Source organism: Pelodiscus sinensis, chromosome 2 (assembly GCF_052426305.1).
Source record: "Pelodiscus sinensis isolate ZL-2025 chromosome 2, ASM5242630v1, whole genome shotgun sequence".
NCBI classification, from domain to species: Eukaryota; Metazoa; Chordata; order Testudines; family Trionychidae; genus Pelodiscus; species Pelodiscus sinensis.
The window spans coordinates 247,196,502-247,223,130 of record NC_143053.1 but is presented as its reverse complement, the minus strand read 5'-3'; the positions used below and the strand labels follow the sequence as shown (position 1 = coordinate 247,223,130).

At 49.0% G+C, this 26,629-nt stretch overlaps 2 protein-coding genes across 16 annotated transcripts in view; one reads left to right on the top strand and one right to left on the bottom strand.

The window, feature by feature from the left end:
* PRKAG2 (protein kinase AMP-activated non-catalytic subunit gamma 2) overlaps positions 1 to 26,629 on the bottom strand; it is a 387,855-nt gene that overhangs the window by 144,904 nt on the left and 216,322 nt on the right. For 13 of the 15 annotated variants that reach the window (XR_012902124.2, XR_012902125.2, XR_012902126.2 and 10 more), the window contains one exon: positions 6,762 to 6,976. Coding sequence is in view for 12 of the 15 variants with exons in the window: in XM_075922807.2 (XP_075778922.1) it covers positions 6,762 to 6,976 (215 nt within the window). In the remaining 3 variants the exon portion in view is untranslated. Of the gene's footprint in view, positions 1 to 6,757; positions 6,977 to 8,151; positions 8,615 to 26,629 lie in introns of those variants that run through there. The other 2 variants (XM_075922816.2, XM_075922820.2) reach the window with 2 other exon arrangements.
* On the top strand, positions 12,993 to 14,508 carry LOC149525456 (uncharacterized). Its single transcript, XM_089776788.1, has 2 exons — positions 12,993 to 13,765; positions 13,961 to 14,508. The coding sequence occupies exons 1-2, from the start codon at positions 13,216 to 13,218 to the stop codon at positions 14,506 to 14,508; spliced, it is 1,098 nt and encodes a 365-aa protein (XP_089632914.1). The 5' UTR covers positions 12,993 to 13,215.

Here is a 26,629-nt window from a genome sequence, read left to right as displayed (position 1 = left end):
ACCTTTATTCATCATCCTAACACTATTGCTCACTCCAGTAATAAATAGATAAATGCCCAACAGATATTTTGGGCCAGATCCTGCCTTTCAGTGCATGGCATAATACAGAAAGCAGGCTGTTAAAAGTAAGTTGGCGTTAAGCCATCTATGACTTCCTGATTCGGAGTCAATGAAACTGGTCCTAAATTGCAATATGAAGCAGGCTTAAAGCTGCTCTGTTCTAAATTGCTTTTGTTGTCCACTACCCTCAGGGGGACGATAGCAGATGAAGATTGGCTGGATTTAGTAACATCCTAGCTGCATCTCCATTTTCCCTGACCATGTTTCCCTAAATCTTGGTCCAGAAGGGATAAGTGTATTAACCTCTGCCATGCTGCCAGGAAAGGAAAGTTCCTACATTGAAGGAATTCTCAGGTAGCTGATTAAACTGAATTTATGGCTACCGCTGGTGGAGAAATGGGAGGAATCTTATATAGGCACTCTACCTCAGGGCAGTGCATGTGCCTTTATGGAATGTTATTTCCCTGCAGGATCATAAGATTGCTGTGGCTATGAATGCTATACCTAGTTAGAAAGTAGTATATAACTACTTCAATAAAACAGTATTTCATGATGGTATGCTTGTACATATTGCTTTCTAAATCAAGTAAGTACAGGTTGAATCTCTCTGGTCCAGGGCTATCTGGTCCGGTAACATGTGTGTGGGGGCTGGCTGGGAGTCCAGCACTGAGGGGCCAGTGGCTGAGAGCCCTGCTGGGGGGCTGGAAGTGGAGCCAGTATTGTGGCCAGGTGGCCAACGGCCTGGATGTGGAGCCTGTCCAGAGGGCTAGAAGCAGAGCCAGACCTGAGGCTGGTCCCATGGCTGGGAGGCCAGCAATCCAGGGCCTGGCTGGGGTGCCAGGAGCGGAGCGAGAGCCTGGGCAAGGGCCAGAAGCAGAGCTGGACCTGCAGTTGGGAGGCCAGCAGCCCAGAGCCTAGCCAGAGGGCTAGGAGTGGAGCTAGGCTGAAGGCAGCGAGCCTGACCAGGGCTGGCAGTGGAGCCCGGTGGCTGGGGCCGGTAGTGGGGTGAGTGGCCTTGGTAGCCCCCAGGGACAGCCCAGAGGCCAGTAACAGAGAGGCTGGAATTGACCATTGGTATGGTAAATTCGCTCATTTGGGACCGATCAGGTACTGAGGCTGCTGGACCAGGGAGGTCCAACCTGTAGTTTAAGAAAGAGGTATAGCTGATTAAACAGCATGGAATGGTACAGCCCAATGTTAGCACATTTTTCCTAATATTCAGCCTGGTTTTTTTTTCTTATTTTCATCCTCTTGCTTCTAGTTATATTCCTCACCCTGTTAAACATTTCCCTATACCACTGGGCTCGATTCTCCCCACACATAAATGCAACCTACTATGATTTCACTGAAGTCAGAGGCGTTATTGGTGATACACACTTATGCAAAGGAGAGAAGAATCAGGTCACTGATATTTACATCTTTCAGATACTTGTAGATAAATGCTAATACCCCATGTAATTGTCATATAGCTAACTATATATACTCTTTTTTAAAATGTTATTTATTTATTAGCTGTGATAACCAGTTCATGAAATACCTGTCACGGACTACTGTCAGATAGTTAAGTTGGTGTATATGGATAGCTAACTACAACTTTCACATGGACCACAAACTGCAACAGTTTCATTGGTGGTTCTGCTTAACCAAGGATGCCATTTTAGGGCCTACTGAAATCCATTAAATTGTGTAATCAACTTACACAGAGAAGTAAGCAGTGGCATTTAAAACTATACTGGCTATAACTGTTTTAGGAAACATACTTAGGAAAGACTCCTTCATTGGCAGGTGACAGAGTAGCTAATTATTAAATTCTCATTGTCTGTAATTTCTGTTTAATATAAATCAATATAAATATAAATAATGCTGTCATACCAATGTCTTTGCATCAGTATATTACCTTAAATCACCTGAATTCTTTGTACAGTGAAAGAACTGACTGATTCCTTTTCCCCAAGCCACAAGGCCTTTGTAAGACCATTTTAGATTCCAAAGTCTGTCCCAATTCTCTTCAGTAGAGTTAAATCTCTGCAATAAAGCAGCCTGACTATGGGGCTTTGATGTGTGGCACAGCTTTCAGATTGAGGGACCTACTGTGCATAGCCCGGTTCTCAGGCTCCCTGCCCACAGATGCGTGTGATGTAACCATTCCTTATGCAAAACAGGTAAACAACTGTGTCTGTGAGTTTACTACAGTTTGGCTAAGGAGCAGTATTAAAAGCCCTGGAGAAAAGTGCCAATGTTAAAGAGCCAGGTACTCACTGAAGCCCCATATTCCCCTCCATGTCTAGGTGTGAAGGATACAGTTCTGTCTCTGTGGTTCATTCTCTCCTCTCCACCCTCTCTTGGAGGGCTCTGAATTTGAAAGGGTAAACCACATGTGGACTAGGCTCCTCCAGATTCTCCCTCACTCGACACCTGCAGGGTAAAACAGCCCAAGGTTGAGGCTAAACTAGATCCCTGTGTGGGACTATTTTAATCCCATTCCCATTCCACTCCCATGGTAGCAGATCCTATGGTTCCCCGGTCTCACTGCAGAGCTCCATGTGAGTCTGTGACGGAGCGGGCCGCCTCCTCCCCACGGACGTCAGCCCGCCCCGCATTGAACCCGCGGTCGTCCTGACGCTCCTGGGGACGACCCGAAGAGCGGGGGCGAATTGCTGTGCCTGTTCTGCCGCCGCCATCCAGGAAACATGGCCGGCGGGGGAGCGGTGACTGGAGAAGGGGGCGGGGCTAGCTTGCGCAGCGTCCGACGTCATCATGGCCGGACGCCGGCGCGGGCTCTTTGAAAAGCCCCGTGGGGTCGGGGAGAGAGGGGAGAGGAGAGAGGAACGGAGTGGAGCAGAGCAGGAAAGAGGAGGGAGAGGAAACAAAAGCGGAGGAAGAAGGGTGGAGGGAAGTAAGGAACGCACCAGGAAGGGGGGTGAAGGCAACACGGGAAGGTGGGGACCACGGAGATATTAAACAGGGGGTAGGAAGTAGCCCAAGGCCGGGTGAGACCCGGCGAGCTGGTGAGTTTCGGGCAGGCGCCCCACCAGCAGGATAGGTCTCCGTGTACCTGTCTTCAGGGCCCTGGGTTGGGGTCCGGGAGAGTGGGTGGGCCCGGCCCCCCCTACCCCACCTCGGGTGACTACCATCGAGGGAATAACCAGAGACTAGAGAAAACAGGAGGCGGGACTAGACTCTCCTGTTACAGAGTCCCACACAGGATTCTAGGTTAAAGCATCCCTTTCTTGCTGAGAAATCCCCTTTAGAGATGGGTGCTGGGAAATAGCCAGAGTATATAGGAGGGGTTTTCAGTGTATGACCAAAAGACAAGTTTACAGAGACTGGCGGGAGACTGTGGAACCAGTGGGCATTAGGGAGGCAAGGGGAATTTGTGCAGATGTTCTTGTCTCTTTGAGATCCTACCATTAAGAGTGCAGGATCCTTGACTACTTTTGGGAGGAGCAGGAGGCTCAAACCCTGCTCTCCCCAATAAAATTCAAAGGAAACTCCACGTTTAAAATCTGGAAATTCTCTTTTCTCCAGATGATTTATTCTCAGGTAGGGGAGGACAAGGCACTGAAATGGGCTGGCAGTGACGTCCTCTTCAAATGTGAACATCTTTTGTGATAAATGAAACACTGACACTTTCATCACATCACTCCGCGGAAGGAGGAGTCAGGAGGGAATCAAAAGGAGAAGAGCAACATTAAGCGCAGCATATTATTTTCTATTTCAAAATGGGCAAAGCAGAAAAAAGGAAAACAAGTTCACTATTCAATTCACAATCTCTCTCTGCATTCCAACCACAGTTAGTAATTTCACATTAAAGAAGAATAAGTTATCATTCGCCACTTATTGCCTGAAGGTCACATAGTCCAAACAACAGCAGGTCAAAGTACAAGCTGTCTCAAACTGTACATTGAAAAATCAAGTTGAACTTGACCCATTAAGTGTAGCTCATGCTACTCTCTGGTAACAGCTTTGATCTCTTATCAGCTAAATTCCCCATTACAACACTATGGCCCCACAAACACACATGCACTATTGACAGAACATTGTAGACATATTCCTTAACTAAAATTTTAGAAGGAATACTCACAAGCAGAGATGTGTCAAATAATAATTAACCTGGACATCCATTTGGTTGGAGTTAATTACTTGGAATATTAGTGTGTAGTATTCGGATTATCTGCTCTGAAGTGGTATGCTGCACTACTTGCTACCAAAGGGCTGCACCTCCACAGCGTTCACCAGAGCCTGGGTATCTTGGGAGGAGGAGCTGTCAGTGCTGGGGCCCTGCCAAGCCCTGGGTGTCACTGGGCAGGAAGTCCCTCGCCATCTGCACATCACCAGCCCCAACCCCTCACTGCAGGGTGGGCTCACACAGACCCTGTCCATGTTCTTGATCTTCTGCAAGATCCACTCCTGCTGAGGGAGTCTGTCTGCCATCTTGGGTGGTCGGGAATCAAGCAGTGGCGCCACCGTGGGACACATTGGAGAGGTGGTGCTGAAGCCAATACTGGGAAACGGGCCCCTGCGCTCCTCATCCCCACCCTGAAAGCTGCATGCAGGGTCCCGCCAGGGCAGCTAGGAGATGCCACTAGCACCAAGCCCATCTATTCCATAGTGGGCTGCCAGGAGAGGTGCACGCCCAGGGCTGTTGAGAAGGCAAGAAATGGAGAAGAGAGCAGGGATTCAGGGGGAATGAACTGGGGCTGCAGGAGAACTAGGAAAGGGGACAGAGAGGAGCAGGGGGGAGGGAAGAGGCCACGTGGCTAAGGGAGGAGGCGGGATGTAGAGTGATGTGATAATGTCACTCTGACCTGCAGGAAAATTTATTTCCCACACCCACACACACACAAAGTGTGAGAGAGAGAATATAATTAAAATGGGGCTACTTGTGTTTAAAATTAAGAATGTGCATAACCATTTGAATATCTGGAACCTACATAGAGGAAAACAGACACACAAAGGAAATAAAGAGATGTTTTCTAAACTCTAACAGTTATAATAATTTCAGGTTGTTACTTGTAAGTCTAGTAAATAAAAAGTTTCTGGAAGAAATGTGATTTCTTCTTTTAAAAGATGTTTAAAACAGGTCGCCAACTCTGCAGAAAAAGCTCCCTGTGATTGATGAAACTGCATGAAAGGGCATTCCACAACTGTTAGCATGAATCATTTATCATATACTCTACAGAGGGGGTTTAAAATAATCATTAACCAGAGGAAAAACTGCCTTAATAAGCAGCAAGGCTTTTAGGGATTTGTTTATGGTATGTGCTTTATGAACACAAATGTTTTATTACCCCATAACAGAAGAGCTAAAAGTCAAGATAAATGGAGATAACAAACTTACGTATGCAATGCTCATAAATTAATGTTGTTCTAGTATGGTCAGACTTGTGAGCATTGCTGTGGACCTGTGCTACCGAGAAAAGCGTGAGCTATTTAGTTATGGAAAGACATAAAAGTTCTGAGCAGATCAGTCTCACTATCATATTCAAGCTGTTGAAGATGAGTCCTATTCTCCTAACACATTTCCCTCTCAGTAGATCTTATCAAGGATTTAATAGATTTTAAAGACATATGTTGAAAATTAAACATAAATGATCTGACTCCTCACTGCTTTCCACCTTTTGCCATCATTTATATTGCAGCAAACTGAAGATGACTAAATCTGAATGGCATCATCTTACACGTACTTTGCACAAACATGAGACCATAACAAAGTGCAAAGTAAAGGTAAACTGGGCCCTAAATATTTACATTCCATCCAACTTTTTATTTGTTTAAATGCTTCCAAAACCAACATACACCAAATGGGGACAACTCTTTACAATGTCATTGTGATACTTGGCATCCCAAAACAACACCTGGCAGTATGGTGATATGATTATGAGTTATTTTTATAAAGTATGCCTTGTAAGATATCATTCTAAAAGTCTTGATCTGTTGAACATCAATATCCTGTTGGATTGAACTTGCCATCATTGTATGAGAAGGCTTTACAATTTCTCTGTGTGTGTGTTAACTGAAATAAGTTGTGAAGCTGGAAACACCCATAACCAGTCTTTCAGGTACAACAATGAAGTAGCCAGACATGTTGATGGCTACAACCTATGCAGAATGCTGACATGTTGCCAAGGAGTTTCTGCTCTTGAGAGCTGCCCATGTCCCTTCATGGTTGTGCTCTTCCTCTCTTCATTTTGCTGAACTGGGGAAAGACAACCTGCTGGGGAGTGGTGCCATGAGAGGAGAGTTCTCCCATCAGGCCAGCCCTTTGGGGGAGCCTAGCTGGATTTCTAACCCTGTTGTTGATACTATGGTGGAGTTTCTGCTTGGAGTGGTGGATGGTTCTTCCCCAAATGATTGGCCATCAGGAAAATTATGTAAACTCTCATTTTCTGCTAGCTGCATTTTAGATGCTGGCTTAGGAGAAATATATACATGGTCTGAACAACTTTACCCTACCCTGACTTGGCTCTTCAGATCAAAATGTAGTTGCTGAGACCTATAATCCCCGCATACCTTACTTCAGATTAATGTTGTCTATAGAACATGGAGAATCTTGGACATCCATGATGTAAAAGGAGTATACCTACCCCAATCCTGCCCCCACTTTATGCATGCACAGTTCCTAGCCCTGTAGCCATTAAAAATACTTAGAAGCAAAGGTATCTCTCTACTGAAAAAGCTGAACAAAATATTCTACTTACTGTTTTTGAGGTAGCGCAGGGAGTTGGCATCACTGTGGGACGCTTGGCTGCATTTTGGGGTGGAGGCAGAGTAAATCTCTGCCCTGTGTCCAGAGGTGAAGAAGAGTGGATCCTGGTTTCCAGTCGCTCAGGTTCATGTTTATATGATTCAAGAGGAAATGGAGGCTGCCTGGTCACTTGTGTTGGGGTAGATGGAGAAGAGGAGAGGCCAGAGGCTGCAAACAAAGAATTAATTGCTGAAGTGCAGGTCAAAACAAGAGCAGAGAAGAATCTCACCTGAAAACTAAGCAGGCACTTGCTCAGCCCATTTTTCTACCTTTCCCTCAAAAAACAAATACACATCTCATCCTTCATAAAGCGGATCTCCTCCTCGCCTACTTAAAACGCTTTTAAATAATTCAAATGTATATCCTATGCACATAATCCACTAAATAAGGAAGCATTCATCCTTGCACCTTTGACTGGAGATTTTTGGCAGCAGTGCCCATTCACATACCCTACACATCCTCATACCCTATACCAAGATTATATAGGGCCCTGTAATGAGGAAGCCTGGCCTCCCTTGAACCTGTAAGGGGACACACATCCTCAGACCTCCTGGAGGGTGGTGCCGGAGCAACTCAGCGCCTCTCACAGGAAGTGGAGAGGAAGGGCCGGAAGTGTAAAAGGAGAGGCTCAAAGCTCGGTTGGAGCCCAGTGGCCAAGCCAGCCAGATGCTCTGCCCGAGCTCCCAAGGAGGATGGCCCGGCTACCCCACCCGAGAAGGAAGAACTGGCTTGGCCTTCTAGGGCCCCAGCCGGACCCAGAAGATTGGGTTGAGCCTTCATGACCGTTGTCAAGCCCAAAAGACTGGGCCAGACAGCCAAGGCCCCTGCTGGGCCCCGGAGATTGAGCTGCATGGCCTGGACCACTGATTGACGCAGACTCGGAGCCCATGGACACTCTGCCAGTGCTATTGTCCCCGGCAGACCCCGAGGAGCAGAGGCTGAGCTAGGTAGGCCCCGAGGGGAAAATGGGAAGTGGCCCGGGGATGGCCGACACTGGGTCGGCTGAGAGCATGGAGATCAACTAGGCAGCACATTGTAGTCAGGATCCCCGCTGACCTAGTCGGCATGTTGTGATCTCCGCTGACCCAGTGGCAGCCTGCACCGCCACTGTTAGGGCCGTGGGCTGGGATGCAGTGGAGCGGGTGGGCCTGCATCCTCCTCCCGCCACCCAACTCCTGGGTGACAGGCTTCCCCCTGTTGGGGGTAAAAGCCCCTGTGCTTGTCGGCTCTCCAGCCTACAGCCAGGCCTGAGCCTCTGAACGGTTTATCACTTGGCCCTGAACTAGGGCCTGGATCTTAGGACTACTATCCAGCTAGCGTGTCGGCCCGCCACCCCACCGTACCTGCTGGTGGGCCAGCCCTGGAGCAGGGCTTCCCAGACCCTTTAACTGGTCCAACCATACTGTAGTGAGGCAGCTTGGTCTCCCTTCAGCCAGAGACCAGTACAGGCCCTCAGTTCCTTCACTACTGCAGACCCCACAGAGGCAGCTCTGAAGCAGAGGAAGAGGTCAGGTAGTGGAGCACCCACAAGGACACACATCTCAAAGAACTGCAGTACCTGCAAACGCTAGTAACCTCTCTTTTCCCTTTGAGCTGTATCTTTGTGCATGCTTGGTCCTTGCTTGGGAATCAGATGGTAGGAGAGCCTCATCTACTAGCCATAGCTTAGGCCCGTGACTTGCAAGGGGTTACTGGTAGGGAAACCAGGACTTTTCCACTCCACTGGGCTCTGACCCAGGGCCTTTTGAGGGCTATCACGAATCTGATAGCCAGGGACCTGCTTAAGGCTGACCTCCCTGTGCCATGTTCTGTCCCCCCCTTGCAACTGTCCCACAGTCAATGTCTGGGTTAAGATGGTGTGTACGGTATCTGCTCACTCCAAGATGCCTTCTGAAAGCTGTGTGAAGCAGCTCTACCCCTCTCTCAGGCAGCAACTGCCTTTTTCTACAGAAGGGGTCGGCAACCTTTCTGAAGTGGTGTACCAAGATTTAACTTATTTACTTCTATTTACAGATCTGTGTGCGGGGACAGGGGCAGACTGGGTATGGTGACTATATTTTCTGAACCAGCTGCAGCTAGGGAGAACAGTTTAATTTAAATTATTAAAGAGATTAAGCGTTTTAACTCTCCCATGTTAGTTTATCAAACTTCATTTTAAATAAAGTAAAATATTAATCTATGTCCAACACAAAGGCTGTGTCTACACTGACCACTTATTCCGGAAAATCAGCCGCTTTTCCGGAATAATTTGCCAGCTGTTTACACTGGCCCCTTGAATTTCCGGAAAAGCACTGATGATCTACTGTAAAATCATCAGTGCTTTTCCGGAAAAACTATGCTGCTCCTGTTCAGGCAAAAGTCCTTTTCCGGAAAACTGTTCCGGAAAAGGGCCAGTGTAGACAGCACAGATTTCTTTTCCGCAAAAAAGCCCTGATCGCGAAAATGACGATCGGGGATTTTTTCCGGAAAAGTGCGTCTACATTGGCACGGACGCTTTTCCGGGAAAAGTGCTTTTCCGGAAATACTTATAACGGATAATTGTTCCATTTTAAGCATTTCCGGAAAAGGATGCCAGTGTAGACGTAGCCAAAGGGTTTCAATGTCTTCTTTACTTGTGGCAGGGATGGGGAATCTTTTTTGGGTTGGGGGCCACTGACCCACTAAAAAAATCAATTGGGGACCACACAAGTGAGAAGCAAAAAAAAAATCCTCAAAGCCCCCCAACCCTCACTGATATTCCCCCCAACTAAGACACCTCACTCTTCTGGTGCTCTAGCCCCACGGGGTGAGGGGAAGGGACAGGGAGGACTGAGGTTCAGAGCTTCCCATAGGCCAGATTTACTTTTCTGGGGTTCCAGGGTTAGTGGATTTGGGGAACCCTCTTAGGCTCTGGGGTGGGGACAAATATGAGGGGTTTAGTGTGCATGACAGGGCTACCAGTGAGTGGGATAGGGAGAGGGGTGCAGGATCTGGGTGGGAGGTGGGGTGCAGAGGGTAGGGCCTAGAAGAGAATTTGGCAGCAGGAGATGGGGTGGTGTGCAAGAGGGAGTTTGGGGGGTGGGAGAGGGTTCGGGGAGTAACACAGGAAAGGTGAGAGAGTGACAATACAGCCAAATAGCTGCACATCAAAATCTTTGTGTCTGGTTGATAATTGTGCTCCCATCTGTGGAAGGAAAATGAACACTGGTGCCTTTCTGGGTTATGATGGAGATTTGTGGTTCCCATGGCAACTATATGGCTCTGAAATTAAGTAAAAGAACATTGGTTCACTTTTATATGTAGATGTTGAAGCAACTATTTAGCTTAAGAATCCTAAACCAGCAAGTATTCCGTATCAGGGAGGGGAGAGGTCTCCCTCCGTTGAGCTTGTTTTCTGGTAATCCCAATGGAGGTGTTGGTAGTAACCGAGGAGTCAGAACAGGGGCTGGAGGAGCCTGACCTATGGAAAAGCAAGGAGCCCCAGACAGACACAGCTCAGAGCTAGGGATGTTACATTTAGATTAATTGGCTAATCGAATAGTCAATGCAATTTGTATCGACTATTCGATTTGTTGATACGAGCGCCTTTGCCTTTGAAGTGTAGCAACAGCCCCAGACCTTTTCTACACTTCAAAGATGAAAGCGCTGTGAGGAGCATAGGGCCAGCGGGAGACAAGCAGTCCCCCGCTGGCCCCGTACTCCCTGCGGCGTTTCAAAGCGGCAGTGCTGCATGGAGCCTGTCCCCAGCTGACCCCGGACCCCATGTGGCACTGCCACTTTGAAGCACCTCCTGATCTCCCTCCTCCCTTGCTGCTTCTTTCTGATAGAAAGAGGGCAGCAAAGAGGGGAGAATTGACGAGTCGATCACATCCCTACTCAGAGCTTTGGGGAAAATAACAAATTAGGAGCTGAGCTGCCAGCAGAAACAGGCACTGGCATTAAAAGCAGCTACTCTGCTGGAGACCTGGAGGGGAGCAAATGTACTAGGTCTTATGCCAAAGGGTGCTACAGATGACTGAACAATGTACAGGCCTGCAAGCTTCTGCAAAGAGAACTTGTGTCTCCCTCCTCACATCTTCCTTCTGCTCCAGCCTTGCTCCACTCAGCCCTATGATTCTGCCCTCAGCCTGATCCCGTTCATTGCCCCATCCCTCCACAGCGCAAACCCTGACCCTGACGATCCTTTCCCCACATCCTCCTTCACTCCCCTCCTGTCTTCACATCCCTGTTCCCCTCGGCGCACACACCAGCAGGGAAGCAGTACTGGGGTAAGGAGGGGCTGAGTGGGGGGGGAGAGTCACTTCTCTGCCTGGCCCAGCCCTTTGCCTAGGGCTCGCCCCTCAGAAGACCATACATAAGAACATAAGAACGGCCATACTTGGTCAGACCAAAGGTCCATCTAGCCCAGTATCCTGTCTACCGACAGTGGCCAACACCAGGTGCCCCAGAGAGGGCTGACCGAAGACAATGATCAAGCGATTTGTCTCCTGCCATCCCTCTCCAGCCTTGACAAACAGAGGCTAAGGACACCATTTTATCCCCTGGCTAATAGCCTTTTATGGACCTAACCTCCATGAAATTATCTAGCTTCTCTTTAAACTCTATTATAGTCCTAGCCTTCACAGCCTCTTCTGGCAAGGAGTTCCACAGGTTGACGACACGCTGTGTGAAGGACTTTCTTTTATTAGTTTTAAACCTGCTACCCATTAATTTCATGTGGTGTCCTCTAGTTCTTCTATTTAGGGAACTAATAAATAACTAATAAATAAATAACTAATAAATAAATAAGGGAAAAACAACTGAGGAGAGTTGGAAGTATTTCAAAGGGACGTTGTTAAGGGCCCAAAAGCAAACAATTCCGCTGTGTAGGAAAGATAGAAAATATGGCAAAAGACCAGCTTGGCTTAACAAGGAGATCTTGCATGATCTCAAAATAGAAAAAGGAGTCATATAAAAAATGGAAACTAGGACAACTAACAAAGGATGAATATAGGCAAGCAACACGGGAATGCAGGGGCAAGATTAGAAAGGCAAAGGCACAAAATGAGATCAAACTAGCTACAGGCATAAAGGGAAACAAGAAGACCTTTTATAAATACATTAAAAGGAAGAGGAAGACCAAGGACAGGGTAGGCCCACTGCTTAGTGAGGAGGGAGAAGCAGTAACAGGGAACTTGGAAATGGCGGAGATGCTCAATGACTTCTTTGTTTCGGTCTTCACCGAGAAGTCTGGAGGTGTGCCTAACGTAGTGAATACAAGCAGAGAGAGGGTAAGTTTAGAAGATAGGATACACAAAGAACAAGTTAAAAATCACTTAGGAAAGTTAGATGTCAGCAAGTCACCAGGTCCTGATGAAATGCATCCCAGGATACTCAAGGAGCTGATAGAGGAGGTATCTGAGCCTTTAGCTATGATCTTTGAAAAATCATGGCAGACAGGGGAGATTCCAGAAGACTGGAAAAGGGCAAATATTGTGCCCATCTATAAAAAGGGGAATAAGAACAACCCAGGAAACTACAGACCAGTCAGTTTAACGTCTATCCCAGGGAAGATAATGGAGCAGGTAATTAAGGAAATCATATGCAAACACTTGGAAGGTAATAAAGTGATAGGGAATAGCCAGCATGGGTTTGTGAAGAACAAGTCATGCCAAACTAATCTGATAGCTTTCTTTGATAAGATAACGAGCCTTGTGGATAAGGGAGAAGCGGTGGATGTCATATACCTAGACTTTAGTAAGGCATTTGATACGGTCTCGCATGATATTCTTATTGATAAACTAGGCAAATATAACTTAGATAGGGCCACGATAAGGTGGGTGCATAATTGGCTGGATAACCGTAGTCAGAGAGTTGTTGTTAACGGTTCTAAATCCTGCTGGAAAGGGATAACAAGTGGAGTTCCTCAAGGGTCTGTTTTGGGACCCGTACTGTTCAATATCTTCATCAATGATGTAGATATTGGGATAGAGAGTACGCTTATTAAGTTTGCAGATGATACCAAACTGGGTGGGGTTGCAACTTCTTTGGAGGATTGGGGGTATGTCTACACTAGAAAGTTAGTTCGAACTAACGGACGTTAGTTCGAACTAACTTTCCTAGGCGCTACACTAGCGCTCCGTTAGTTCGAACTTAATTCGAACTAACGGAGCGCTTAGTTCGAACTAGGTAAACCTCATTTTACGAGGACTAACGCCTAGTTCGAACTAGCTAGTTCGAACTAAGGGCTGTGTAGCCCTTTAGTTCGAACTAGTGGGAGGCTAAGGCTTCCCAGGTTTCCCTGGTGGCCACTCTGGCCAACACCAGGGAAACTCTATTGCCCCCCTCCCGGCCCCGGAGCCCTTAAAGGGCCACGGGCTGGCTACTCACTTTGTGCCAGTTGCAAGGCTGCCAGCACCCGTGCCTGCACAGCCTGCACCTGCCACACCATGAGCCAGCCATCCGAGGGCTCCCAGCCCTCCACTGCTCCCCACGACCAGCCTGGCGGCTCCCGGGAGCCTGCCCGGGGGCGCACAAGGCGGGCGCCCGCCTGGTCAAGTGCGGAGATCGTGGACCTCATCGAGGTTTGGGGGGAAGCCTCAAATGTCCACGATCTCCGCACTAGCCACCGGAACGCGGCCGTCTATGGACGCATGGCTGCCAGCCTGGCCGCCAGGGGCCACCAGCGCAGCCGGGAGCAGGTGCGCTGCAAGATTAAAGACTTGCGGCAGTCCTACTCCCGGGCCTGCCTGCCAGGGGCTGACCCGGAGGCCTGCCCCCACTTCCATGCCCTGGACCGCATCCTGGGGCCTCATGCCGTCCCTGCCCCCCGGGACGTGATTGACCCCGGGGCAGAGGGACCGCTCCTGGACACCGAGGAGGAGCAAGAGGGCTCTGAGAGCCAGGAGCCTGCTGCCAGCCTTCCCAGGACCCGGGACCCCCGAGGCACCCCACAGAGCCGCTCGCCTGCATCATCAGAGGCCGGGGAGGCGTCCACCTGTGAGTACCCTCGTGTTCCCCTTATGTGTACGGGGGGCTGGGGCGAGAGGGAGCCCCGGGACCGTGCGCCTGGGCCTTGCCCACCACGGAGCAGCAGCTGGGGATCCTGCAGGGGCCCTGGCCTTGCAGAGGGGAGCTGGGTTTCACACACCTGGGCCCCTGGGGTAATTGACCGCTGGTCTTCTTGCACCACAGCTGCAGCACCAGGGACTGCAGGGCGCACCACACCGCCTGCAGCAGCCGCCCGCGCCCGGGCAAGCAGGACAGCCAGGAACCAGGAGGACTACCAGAGGCGGCATCTCCGGTTCCTGGACCGACAGCTCCGTCTCCAGGACCACTGGGTCCAGGAGGACCTCAGGCTGCGCCAGAGGAGTCTGGAGGCCCTGGAGGAGCAGGGCCGTGCCCTGCGAGGCCACCTCCAGAGCCTGCTAGACCGCTTTCCATTTCCTCCTCCCCCTGCTCCCCCTCTTGCTCCCCCTCTTGCTCCCCCTGCTCCCCCTCTTGCTCCCCCTCTTGCTCCTCCTGCTCCCCCTCTTGCTCCTCCTGCTCCCCCTCTTGCTCCCCCTCTTGCTCCCCCTGCTCCCCCTCTTGCTCCTCCTGCTCCTCCTGCTCCTCCTGCTTCCGCTCCTGCTTCCTCCACACCCCCTGTCCTCTCTGCCCCCCCCTCCACAACCATTCCCCACCGACGCCCCCGGACCCGCAGTGTGGCGAGACGGGAGAGGCACCCAGACTCCCACCCCTGAGCTTTCCTTTCCCTTCCTCCCTTCCCTCCCCTCCCCTCCCAGCTCCCTCGTCCCAGGTTTCCCCCTCCCTTCTCCCACCTTCATTCCTCCCTCCCCCACCCCAGTTCTCTGAAATAAACAGACGTTTTTGTTTGAAAAACAGGTGTCTTTATTGTACAGTAGCTAGGGAGGGGAAAGGGGAAGGGGGGGGGTAGGGTGGAAGAAGGCCCCGGTGGGGCATGCAGGGAGAGGTCAGTCCTCCTCCTCCTCCACCTGGAAGCTCTCCCGCAGGGCTTCCCGGATCCGGATGGCCCCCCGCTGGGCTTCCCGGACGGCGGCGGTGCGGGGCTGACCGTAGTGTCCAGCCATGCGGTCAGCCTCAGCCATCCAGGCTGGCAAGAAAGCCTCCCCCTTCCGCTCACACAAATTGTGGAGCACACAACATGCCGCCACCACGGGAGGGATGTTGTGCTCGGCCAGGTCCAGACGGGTGAGGAGGCATCGAAAGCGGGCTTTCAGTCGCCCGAAGGCCCCCTCCACCACGATGCGGGCCCTGCTCAGCCTGTTATTGAAGGCCTGGCGGGAGGGATTGAGGTGTCCCGTGTAGGGCTTCATGAGCCAGGGCTGCAGTGGGTAGGCGGCATCCCCCACCAGGCAGACGGGCATGTCCACGTCCCCGACCCTGATGTGGCGGTCGGGGAAGAAGGTCCCGTCCTGCAGCCGCTGGCACACGGAGGAGTTCCGGTACACCCGGGCGTCGTGTGCTTTGCCGGACCAGCCCACATTTATGTCCGTCAACTGTCCCCGGTGGTCACATACGGCCTGCAGGATGACGGAGAAGTACCCCTTGCGGTTCACGTACCGGGACGCCTGGTGTTCCGGGGCACGGATGGGGATGTGCGTCCCGTCGATGGCCCCCCCGCAGTTGGGGAAGCCGAGGGCGCCGAATCCCCGGATGACGGCATCCGGGTCGGCGAGGCGGACCACCCTGCGGAGCAGCACCCGGTTGATGGCCTTGACCACCTGCGGAGAGAGACACAGCAAAGCGTCAATCAGTGGGGCGCCCGGGTGGCTGGGAGCGTGCGTGCCCTGGCAGTGCCCCGCGCCCCACTCCCGGAAGCAACCCCCCTGGCGGCGTGTAGTACGGCCGGGACAGCCCGACCCCTCCGGTGCGGGGCGCTTTCGCCTCCTCCCGCCCCCCCCTTTGTCCCTGGGGCGGCCCATCCCCTCCTCGCAGCCCCCCTGCCCCCCGGCTCGGTGGCCGACGAGCGCCGTACCTGCATGAGCACTGCTCCGACAGTGGATCTCCCCACGCCGAACTGGTTCCCGACGGATCGGTAGCTGTCCGGCGTGGAGAGCTTCCAGAGGGCGATGGCCACCCACTTCTGGAGGGGGATGGCGGGCCTCATGCGAGTGTCCCTTCTTTGCAGGGCAGGGGCGAGCCACTCGCAGAGCTCCAGGAAGGTGTCCCTCCTCATCCTAAAGTTCTGGGTCCACTGTCGGTCGTCCCAGCGCTCCAGGACGATGCGGTCCCACCAGTCGCTGCTGGTGTCCAGACGCCAGATGCGGCGGGGCACGCCGGTGCCGGGGCGCCGCCGCGGCTCCTCCACGGCCCCCAGGGCGGCCAGGCGGAGAGGCAGGGGGCTGACGTTCCCCAGGTGGTGCCAGGCAGCCTCGAGCCATTGCTGGCAGGCTTGCAGCAGCAAGTCCAGAACGTGCACCAGAAGGTGCAGGGCGAGCCGTGGCTCCATGTTGCCACCTGCGGCGGCCCCCCCGAAGGGAAGCACCGACACAGACGGGCACAGAGACCGACGCTTTGCTGTCCCTCGGCGAGGTTGGCAAGCAAGCAGGAAAAGCTGAGAACCGGCTGTCCAGGGGGGGTCCCTTTAAGCACGAGCCTCAGATAGCCTCAGACAGCAGCCACACAAAGCAACTGCTGACCTGATGCCCTGCCAGAACCGGTTTCAGCTGCCCTTAAATGCCCCCCTGCGTCCAATCAGTGTGGACGCGCTAGTTCGAACTAGCAAAACGCTAGTTCGAACTAGTTTTTAGTTCTAGATGCGCTAGTTCGAACTAGCTTAGTTCGAATTAACTAATTCGAACTAAGTTAGTTCGAACTAGCGCTGTAGTGTAGACGTACCCAGGGACATAATTCAAAATGACCTTAGCAAGTTAGAGAAATGGTCAGAGGTAAACAGGATGAGGTTTAATAAAGAGAAATGCAAAGTGCTCCACTTAGGAAGGAACAATCAGTTCCATACATACAAGATGGGAAGCGACTGTCTAGGAAGGAGCATGGTGGAAAGGGATCTAGGGGTCATAGTGGACCACAAGTTGAATATGAGTCAACAGTGTGATGCTGTTGCAAAAAAAGCAAATATGATTCTAGGTTGTATCAACAGGTGTGTTGTAAGCAAAACTCGTCAAGTCATTCTGCCGCTCTACTCTGCACTAGTTAGGCCTCAGCTGGAGTACTGTGTCCAGTTCTGGGCGCCACATTTCAAGAAAGATGTGGAGAAATTGGAAAGGGTACAGAGAAGAGCGACAAGAATGATTAAAGGTTTAGAGAACATGACCTATGAAGCCAGGCTTCATGAACTGGGCTTGTTTAGTTTGGAAAAAAGAAGATTAAGGGGGGACATGATAGCGGTTTTCAAATATCTAAAAGGGTGTCACAAGGAGGAAGGAGAAAATTTGTTCCTCTTGGTTTCTGAGGACAGGACAAGGAGTAATGGGCTTAAAGTGCAGCAGGGGAGGTTTAGATTGGACATTAGGAAAAAATTCCTAACTGTCAGGGTGGTCAAATATTGGAATAAATTGCCAAAGGAGGTGGTGGAATCTCCCTCTCTGGAGATATTTAAGAACAGGTTAGATAGGCATCTGTCAGGGATGGTCTAGACAGAGCTTGGTCCTGCCTTGAGGGCGGGGGGCTGGACTCGATGACCTCTCGAGGTCCCTTCCAGTCCTATGATTCTATGATTCTATGATAACTTTTCTTTATCGGCCCTCTCCACACCACTCATGATTTTATATACCTCTATCATATCCCCCCTCAGTCCCCTCTTTTCTAAACTGAAAAGTCACAGTCGCTTTAACCTCTCCTCATATGGGACCCGTTCCAAACCCCTAATCATTTTAGTTGCCCTTTTCTGAACCCTTTCTAAGGCCAAAATATCTTTTTTGAGGTGAGGAGACCACATCTGTACACAGTATTCAAGATGTGGGCGTACCATAGTTTTATACAGGGGCAGTCAGATATTCTGGGTCTTATTTTCTATCCCTTTCATAATAATTCCTAGCATCCTATTTGCTTTTTTGACTGCCGCTGCACACTGTGTGGAAGTTTTCAGAGAACTGTCCACGATAACTCCAAGATCTCTTTCCTGATTTGTCGTAGCCAAATTAGCCCCCATCATACTGTACGTATAGTTGGGGTTATTTTTCCAGACGTGCATAACTTTACACTTATCCACGTTAAATTTCATTTGACATTTTGTTGCCCAATCACTCAGTTTGGTGAGATCTTCTTGGAGTCCCTCACAGTCTGCTTCTGCCTTGACTATCCTAAACAGTTTTGTATCATCTGCAAACTTTACTACCTCACTGCTTACCCCTTTCTCCAGATCATTTATGAATAAGTTGAAAAGGATTGGTCCCAGGACTGACCCTTGGGGTACACCACTAGTTACCCCTCTCCAATCTGAAAATTTACCATTTATTCCTACCCTTTGTTTCCTGTCTTTTAACCAGTTCTCAATCCAAGAAAGGACCTTCCCTCTTATCCCATGGCCATGTAATTTACACAAGAGCCTTTGGTGAGGAACCTTGTCAAAGGCTTTCTGAAAATCCAAGTATACTATATCTACTGGATCCCCCTTGTCCACGTTTGTTAACCCCTTCAAAGAACTCTAAGGGTATGTCTACACTACCCCGCTAGTTTGAACTAGCGGGGTAATGTATGCATACCGAACTTGCTAATGAAGCCCGGGATTTGAATTTCCCGGGCTTCATTAGCATAAAGCCGGCGCCGCCATTTTTAAAAGCCGGCTAGTGCGAACCCCGTGCCGCGCGGCTACACGCGGCACGGGCTAGATAGTTCGAACTAGCTAGCCATTCCGAACTATCTGTACGCCTCGTGGAACGAGATTCTGCCTTCCCTCAGCTCTTCTCCACTGGAGCTGCAAGTTGCATGTCTGTTTTCTTCCCTAGTCTACCACCACGTGAGCTAGTCCCAGTGTCCTCTCTAATTTTTCCAGATTTCAGGTTCCAGCCAAACTCCAAACATCTACACAGAGATTTTTCTGCCCCAGAGCCCAAGCTACTGCACTTTGTTTACATAGTTAGAGCTAGCAACATTTATCATCCAAATAAAAAGTTTGTTTGTGTGCACTTATCAATAAAGCACAGAGGACCCAATTCTCTCTTTTATGCCAGCGTAATTCAGGAATAAATTCATTACTCTTGATGAAGTTACACCAGCATAAAACATGTGCACAAGGTGAACTGGGCCCATATACTGTACTCAAAGGGATACTTGTGTGCAATCAGAAGACTTTAGGCCATACAATAGAACTGAATTTAAAAAAAAATCACATTGGTATGCAGAAAAACATTTTGAAACCATAGTAATAGAGATGTAGCCGTGTTAGTCTAGTCTGGAAGTGGATCTGGCCCACGAAAGCTCATCACCTAATAAACCATCTTGTTAGTCTTTAAAGTGCTACATAGTCCTGTATTTTGAAACCAGGAATCACACAAACAAATGCTTCAGAGAGCCTTACAAACCCATTTTCATATTAATTCCAGGTCAGCTACTCATTATGGGTCTAATCCATAGGGTTTGTCTCCAGTGAGGATTTTGTCACCCTACTGCAGATGCACTGCAACAGTGTAAACTGAGGTTTTCAGTGGTACTGTTTAACTTGGTTTCATACTGGAGAAAGCTGCACTAGTCACAAATCACTTTTTACCCCAATGAAGTACCCAAGCTTCACTATTGGGAGAAAAAAGGTGATGGGGGAGGGGCTGGAAAAGGTCAGTAAAGCTTAAGAAATATTTTGCATCAACTTCAACTCACCTCAAAGGGAGTTTGAGATGCTCAGTGTCTTTCAGGGTCAGGCCACACCTCAACCAAACTGAATGAAATGTTTAAAGGGAAGTTTGTGTTTAATACCACTAAACCATGGAGTCAGGTAGTTGCTAAGGCACTGATGATGCAGTCAGGAAATAGTTAACTAAACAGTTAAGGAAAGATTCTGTTATCCCATTGTTTGCATTTCTGGTGCCAGAATATTAGATATAGTAGGTGAATGGGATAATATATTTTTATCTAATAAAAGATATTACCTCATTCACTTTGTGTGTCTGTTTTCCCAGCCATTTCCAGAGGAAAGTTATTGCACCTAAAGATTTAAAACATTAATGTAGGGCTTAATGGTTTTTATGAAGAACTACATAAAAAGGACATTTGCTTAGCTTCTCCTGATAGTCTTACTGTTCTCAACAAGCTAAATAAAATTGACTTTGAAATCTCAAAATCCCCAGAAAAATACAGTTGATGCTCTAACATGGGTTTTATTTAATGTAGTACTGTGCAAAATTTAGTTTATTTCTGTACAATTTTAATGAAGTGCCTAACTCCTAATTTTACTTGGATCGAAACAAATTTCCTCTCTTCCTTCCCAGGCTTATCGCTGTCCTTTCCAGCACTTCTCCTTAAAAAAAAAAAGGAACAGCATCCCTGTAGATTAGACAGCACTAATTACAAGTCTGGTTCAGAGTGGGTGTTGCAGACATATACAGATGATGTTTAATGTAACACACCACCGTGAGCCACAAAAAAAGATCTGTGATGCTTTGAATATCCTCAACTCCTACTGATTTCAGTGAGAAATGAAGTTGCTGAGCATCTGGCAGGATTATAAGAAAGCCAACTTTCCTGTTCAATTCTCAGTTTCGGACAATTTTAGATAAATGGTGCTTGGGAAGAGACTTTTATGGTATCAATTATGGATGTTCAAGTGTCTACAGAGTGTTTAGGGTTTGGGGAAGCTGTAAGTGATGAAACTGACAAACTGCTCAAAAGATAAAAAACAAATTCGTTCTGAAAACCTTGCTTCTGAGATGTGTCCATCCTGAGTTAATGGACTCTGAGTCAAAAGAAATCATTTCCAATACCAATCAACTGTGCCAACAGAGTTATTACCAGACACAGGGCAGCCACAGACTCACTGTCCTGATGAGATTGGCATCCCAGCTAGGAGAGGACATAGGAAGCAGTGTGTCAAAGGAGACTGAGGAGTGACAACCTGCGGAAACTATTCTCACCCCATTAGGAATATGAAACTGGCTGCTGAGCACCTGACTGTGAGTCAGAAAATCTGGGTCCTGTTCCTGGCTGCCAAATATCAGCCTAGGTTTGGAGATCTGGGGCCAAGTGGTAAAGAAGATCTTGGCGTGTATTAAACCAGGGTCTTTGGGGCTGATGCAGCAGCTGATCCCCTTCGGGGGAAGGGTGTGCCGCTTGTTCCCATTTTCGGCTGAGGGTTGGATCGTTCCTCTGCTCCTCAAGGAAATCCCCATTGAGCTCCAGCTCTATCAACCAGGGTGCCGCAGCGGCCCTTGTCAGGGTGGGTTTGAGTTTGGGGGGTGCCGGGCCTCTTGAGGATCCTTTGCCTAGGTCATCGGCCTGTGGCCCGCCTGTCAATGGTCTACAAGCACGCCTGGCCTTTGCTGTGTTTACAGATCATGTGCTTCGCTCTCACTGCAGATCTGCAAAACCTGGGCAATCCTACCCTAGGACCAACAGGTAGGGCAGTTTCAGAGCCACCAAGACTTGACATTGTCCTTCCCACTGTCCAGCTTTTAGCGTCACACAGGTCAGAGTAGGACCTCACATCCCCATGGACGCACTGTATCTGTATCGCGGCACTTGGTTGGTCAAGCAGTGCTATCATGCCTGCTCGTACAATGGTTTGGTGGCAGCAGGAGACTTCTAGGGAAGTGGTGCGGGGTCTGTTCACTGGAATGGGCACCTCTGTCTTGGACATCTCTCTTGAGGGCCTTCCACCCCACCACCAGCACCTGCCCATAAGTGCAATCTATAAGTGTTCCTCTTGGCCACACTGGTAACAGCCACCTCCATTTTGCCTCATAGGAAGAGTCTCCTGCGGGGGAGCTTCCCATCCATTCAAGGGTCTATCACTCCTCACGCAGAGGTGTCCCTAATAGGTTCATTTAGCTGAGTTATCCTGTCGAGATGGTCCAGCATGGGAGGGCCATGCACCTACGTTTACCCCCCAAAGCTCCCTGACCTGCTGTTTACTCAGTTTCTGGTCCAGCTTTGCCAGTTCTTCATCTGCCATATAGTTCTCCATTAAGAAGATGGCTACAGCAGGCATCTTTGGGTGGTGTGGCAGAACCTGCAGGAACTGCTCTACAGTCACTGCCTCTGCTACTTGAGCCCCAGTCTGCTGCTCAGGCTCTTACCATCTTCAGCAAATGTCTCAGATCTGTTGTGTTACTGCCCTAGGCTTGGTGGGAACCTTTCCTGGTGTAACCATTGGCAATACATCTCAGGGCACACTCCAGCTTGGCCTAGTATTGCCACTTTCAGCTTGGGGTACTCTCACGCCTCTCTAAAGTCTAAATTCTGGAAGGCCGTTTGGGCAGCTCCCATCAAATGGGGCAAGGATGGTGGCCCAATGTTCAGCTGGTCACCAGGTGGCCATGGCGACCCCCTCAAAGGTAACCAGATACACCTCCGTATCTTCCCTGGGACCCATCTTGGTCAGGCACATGGGCACTCTCCACATACTGCCCCCGGCTCAGTCCTATGCTGGGTTAGGGACTGGGGCTGGTGCACACCGCCACAAAGCTGCCATCTGCTGGAACAGTTGCTCCTGCTGGGCCTGCTGTTAGGTGGCAAACTCCTGTAGCAGCAGCTGCTGTTGTTCCTGCTGTTGGGTCACCTGTAGCTGTTGTTGAATGACCAACTGGTAGAGCAGCTGAGTCTGTAGCTGCTGCTGTTTCTGCTGTTTCTCCAGTAACCATTAAAAAATGGATTCAAGCCAGTTTTTTCTGCTAGTTGCTTTTCTCAAGCTCTCTTTGCTGCTCCCTCTTTCTCTTACGTCAGGGGTAGGATCGCATTAAAATGCCTACATTCTCCACTGGTGGTTGCAGGGTAGTACGTCTGTTCACCCCAGGGGTTGGCTGTCGAGTTCCCAGGGGTCTTAAATCTCACCACAATCCCACTCATATAGTAACTCAGTCACTGTCCTAAATTCCCAGCCCCCTTGCTGGGGCAGGGCAGCCTAGTAGCTGGAGTCCATAGCAACAGGTATAGGCCCCACAGGTTGGGGATTGAGGAGGGAGTATGGGGGGACCCAGGCCCTCCATACATCACTGGGTCCCAGCCTGGGGCTCTATTAGCAGTGACATGGGAAATTGCTTGTTCAGCAGGGAATCCCACTGCAACACGCTGAGCTCCTCGGGATACACTCTCCCGCCCTGGGCTACTTCCTACCAGTCTCCACTGGACTCCTTCTGGCGTCCTTCCTCCAGATCCTCAGCAGTATCCCTGGGTGTCTCAGTGACTGGCCTCTAACTTTGGTACCAGTGGCGGTTTGCCGCCAAGCACTCTGGCAGTACCTCCTTCGTCCTCAGCAGCCAGTCCAGAATGAGCCTCTCCAGCCCTGTATACTTGGCCTGCAGACAACATACCCAGCAGGTCTGCAGGGACAGGCCTTCCTCAGCCAGGTGAGCCTGGTTAAGCCTTACTTCCCTAGTGCAGGGCTGCTACACCCTGTCACACCTCCATTTTCACAAATGTCCACTAATTTGGGGAACTTCTGTTTTTGGAAGCCCCAAAACATCAGCTGCCTTATTTTTACAGGCACTGAGCAACCATGAGGCTGGTGAAGTTAATGGGAGCAGCTGGTACTCAGAGCATCTGAAATCAGACCTGTGTTTCTGAAGTTGGGCACCCAAAACTAGAACTCACTTTTGAAAATTGGGCTTTCCACTTTCAGTGACTCAATTTCCCATCTGCAAAATGAGGATAATTCTTCCGTAGGAAGACAGAATGGTAAAGCCCTATTAGATCACCTAATCTAACTAAGATCTTACCTCCAAGAGTTGTTGTGAGACCTAATTCAGCTCTATTTGTAAAGCATTTAAAAGATTCTCATATACTATCATAACAAAAAAGCTTGCTGCCATTGTACATCTCAGACTTGTAAATCCAATATGAGGATATTTTTGAAGGGCCAGTCACATTAAAAATGCAAGTTCCAGATTTTTTATAAAGCCAAAATACATTCTGGACTAACAAAACTCTTAATTAATTCAAAATGTATCCAATTAACATCTTAACAGTCAATATTTCTAAAAATACATGAAGTCATATGTGCATATAGTAGCTGCACTGTTCTACCACATACAAAGCATAATAAAAAGAAAGTGAGGTACAGCTATACCACATGGTTAGAAACAATACCTCATAGGGTACTTAACGGTCAGGTTCAAAGGCACTAAAGAAAGGTCTAACGTCTTCCCTTGGGAAGAAAGAAGCCTCTTCACATATTACCAAAAGCTCTCCTAAATAAATCAGGCAGAAAAAATGTTATGGAGGAAATACAATTAAAACAAGGAAGCAGTAAAAACTAGCCAGAAATTTCAGACACATCTACAACGGAGGCAAGAAAACTTAGTATTCAACTAGGAGTCTGAAGAGAGAAAAAATATGTAAGATCCCACTAAAACTTTTACTGGTTTTATTAAGGAGGTGAACTTATGTGCAAGTAATTCTCCATCACCCAGAGTTTCCCTCACTGGAGAAAGAAATGTACAATAAACGAAGGTTCTTTTGTATCATCAGACCTAAACTGCTCTGCGTTTTCTCCGCTGAACAATAAAGTAATAATTTTTAGTCAACAAAATAAAAAGCCACTAGAGATGGAAAAGACCTATTATGTCATCCAATCCATCTCCTGTTGGTGCAGGATTGTGACCTATAATTTTCCAGTAATTCTTCTTGTCCAATTTTATGGGAAAGTAAACCCTTTTTGCTTTGTTTCCACTCCATTAATACAATATTGTGTTTCATTTCTTTTCTGTTGGCAATAAAAACATGGGACACATACTCACAGAATTATTTACATTGCTTCTTACTGATGATTTGTGAGCATCAAGATTTGCAAACTGACTTTAATTTGAATTAACATAAAGAAGCAGTTGTTCACATTAAAGTACATCCTTAAACATAGCAAAGATTTGAGATCACCATGCTAGAACCAAACAATGCATAGATGCATTTTCTCTCTTTTTTGGAAATCTTCCGGATAATTTGGAAGTATAGTGACTGACATTGAACAACTGACAGTTAACCATACTATTGTTTCTGAGACACCAGTTTTCCCCATTCTAAATATAGGAGAGAAAATGTGATCTCTCATATATCACTGTTTGGCAATTACTGACTTTATCACTGCAACCTCAGTAATGAAAAAGATTTAAAGTATTTTTTTCATTGGGCTTGCCTAAAACATTGGATTTTCAACACAAACATATACAGGAAGCAAAAGGAAACATGCATCCTTTGGTTTGATAGGAACACACTGGCAATGTGCCAGAGCCAAAAGGCCTTCCTTAGCTTGAGTGAAATAGGCAAACTACATGTCCTTGAAGTACAAGTGGGGTCTGCTGCATGTTAGGATCCTAGCATGCAATGCTCCATCTCAGTTTGAGGAGCATCAGATTAGAAATAGAAGGCTCACTCATGATGGGATGAGTAGAATATCAGTGTACTGAAGATAACACCCAGGGACCACTTCTTTGGCCAATACTAGCATAAAATATAACAAGTGGGATATTTAGTTTGTCATAAATATACACTAAAGTTGCTATAATAATTTCTTTCTCTATACAGGTCAATCTCTCACACAATAATTTCCTTTAAAGACCTGACTCTGAATAGCTTTCATCTGCTCTTCCCACTCAAGCATTCCTATACAAGCCCACTCTCCTGTAGGACTTGAGAAGAAAGAATTAATACAACAACACTCGGCCTTTTTTCTCTGGGAGCATTTGAAATCACAGTTCCTCTGACAGGTGTCCTTTGCTAAATGGGTGACTCTGTGTGCTGTCATCTGCCAGCAACATGGCAGGGTGTGGCTGTTTTTTTATGGGTAACAATACTTACAGCCTGTAGTGTCTTGCCCATACTCCCCTTCAATAGAACAGCTCTGCTACATATGTTTGTTACAAACTCAACTCCTCCCCTCATAGAAAAACAGACCTCTACCCTGCCTGCACATATTATGCCCCTCATGAACCAAGAACCTATACAGCTGGCTGCTGCAGACAGAGGAATGAAAGATGCTACTGTTTCAGCACATGATCATCCCTGCCACTTCTGCATACAATGGTCAATATTGGGTGGCACAGGCAGTCCCCGGGTTACGTACAAGATAGGGACTATAGGTTTGTTCTTAAGTTGAATTTGTATGTAAGTCGGAAGTGGCTCCAGGCGGCGGCTTTGCTGGACCCCCCCCCCCCCGAGCAGACCAGGGGGACAGGAGCAAAGCCGCCCAGGCGGGGGGAGTCCCGCTGCCTGGGCAGCTTTGCTCCGGGGCAAACGAGCAAAGCCGCCCAGCAACGGGACTTCCGCTGCCTGGGCGGCTTTGCTCGGGTGTCCCTGGTCTGCTGGGGGGGGGGGGTCCAGCGGCTTTGCTGGACCCCCCCCCAGCAGACCAGGGAGACCGGGAGAAGCTTTTCTCGCCCCGGAGGACACGGGTGGCGATCCGCCGCCCGTGAGCTCCGGGGCGAGAAAAGCCCCGCTCGTAAGTGCGGATCCGAAGTAAGTCGGGGACTGCCTGTACTTGAATGGAGTTGCAACCCTCCTCGCATGGGGAATAGGGTTGCCAGATGGTTTCAGAAAAAATACCGAACAACAACAAAGAACACGCCAGGAAAAAGTTTGTTGAGGGGAAAAAGACCCCGAAACCAACACCGTGGCCCTTTAAAAACTGCGTGGTGAGGCATTTTGGCCTTAACAGGCTGCTGGTGGCCGCCCACCATCTTACCTCTGTGCGCCAGGCCGGACAGCTCCCCTGCGGAACCTGCTAAGCACTAGGGTTGCCAG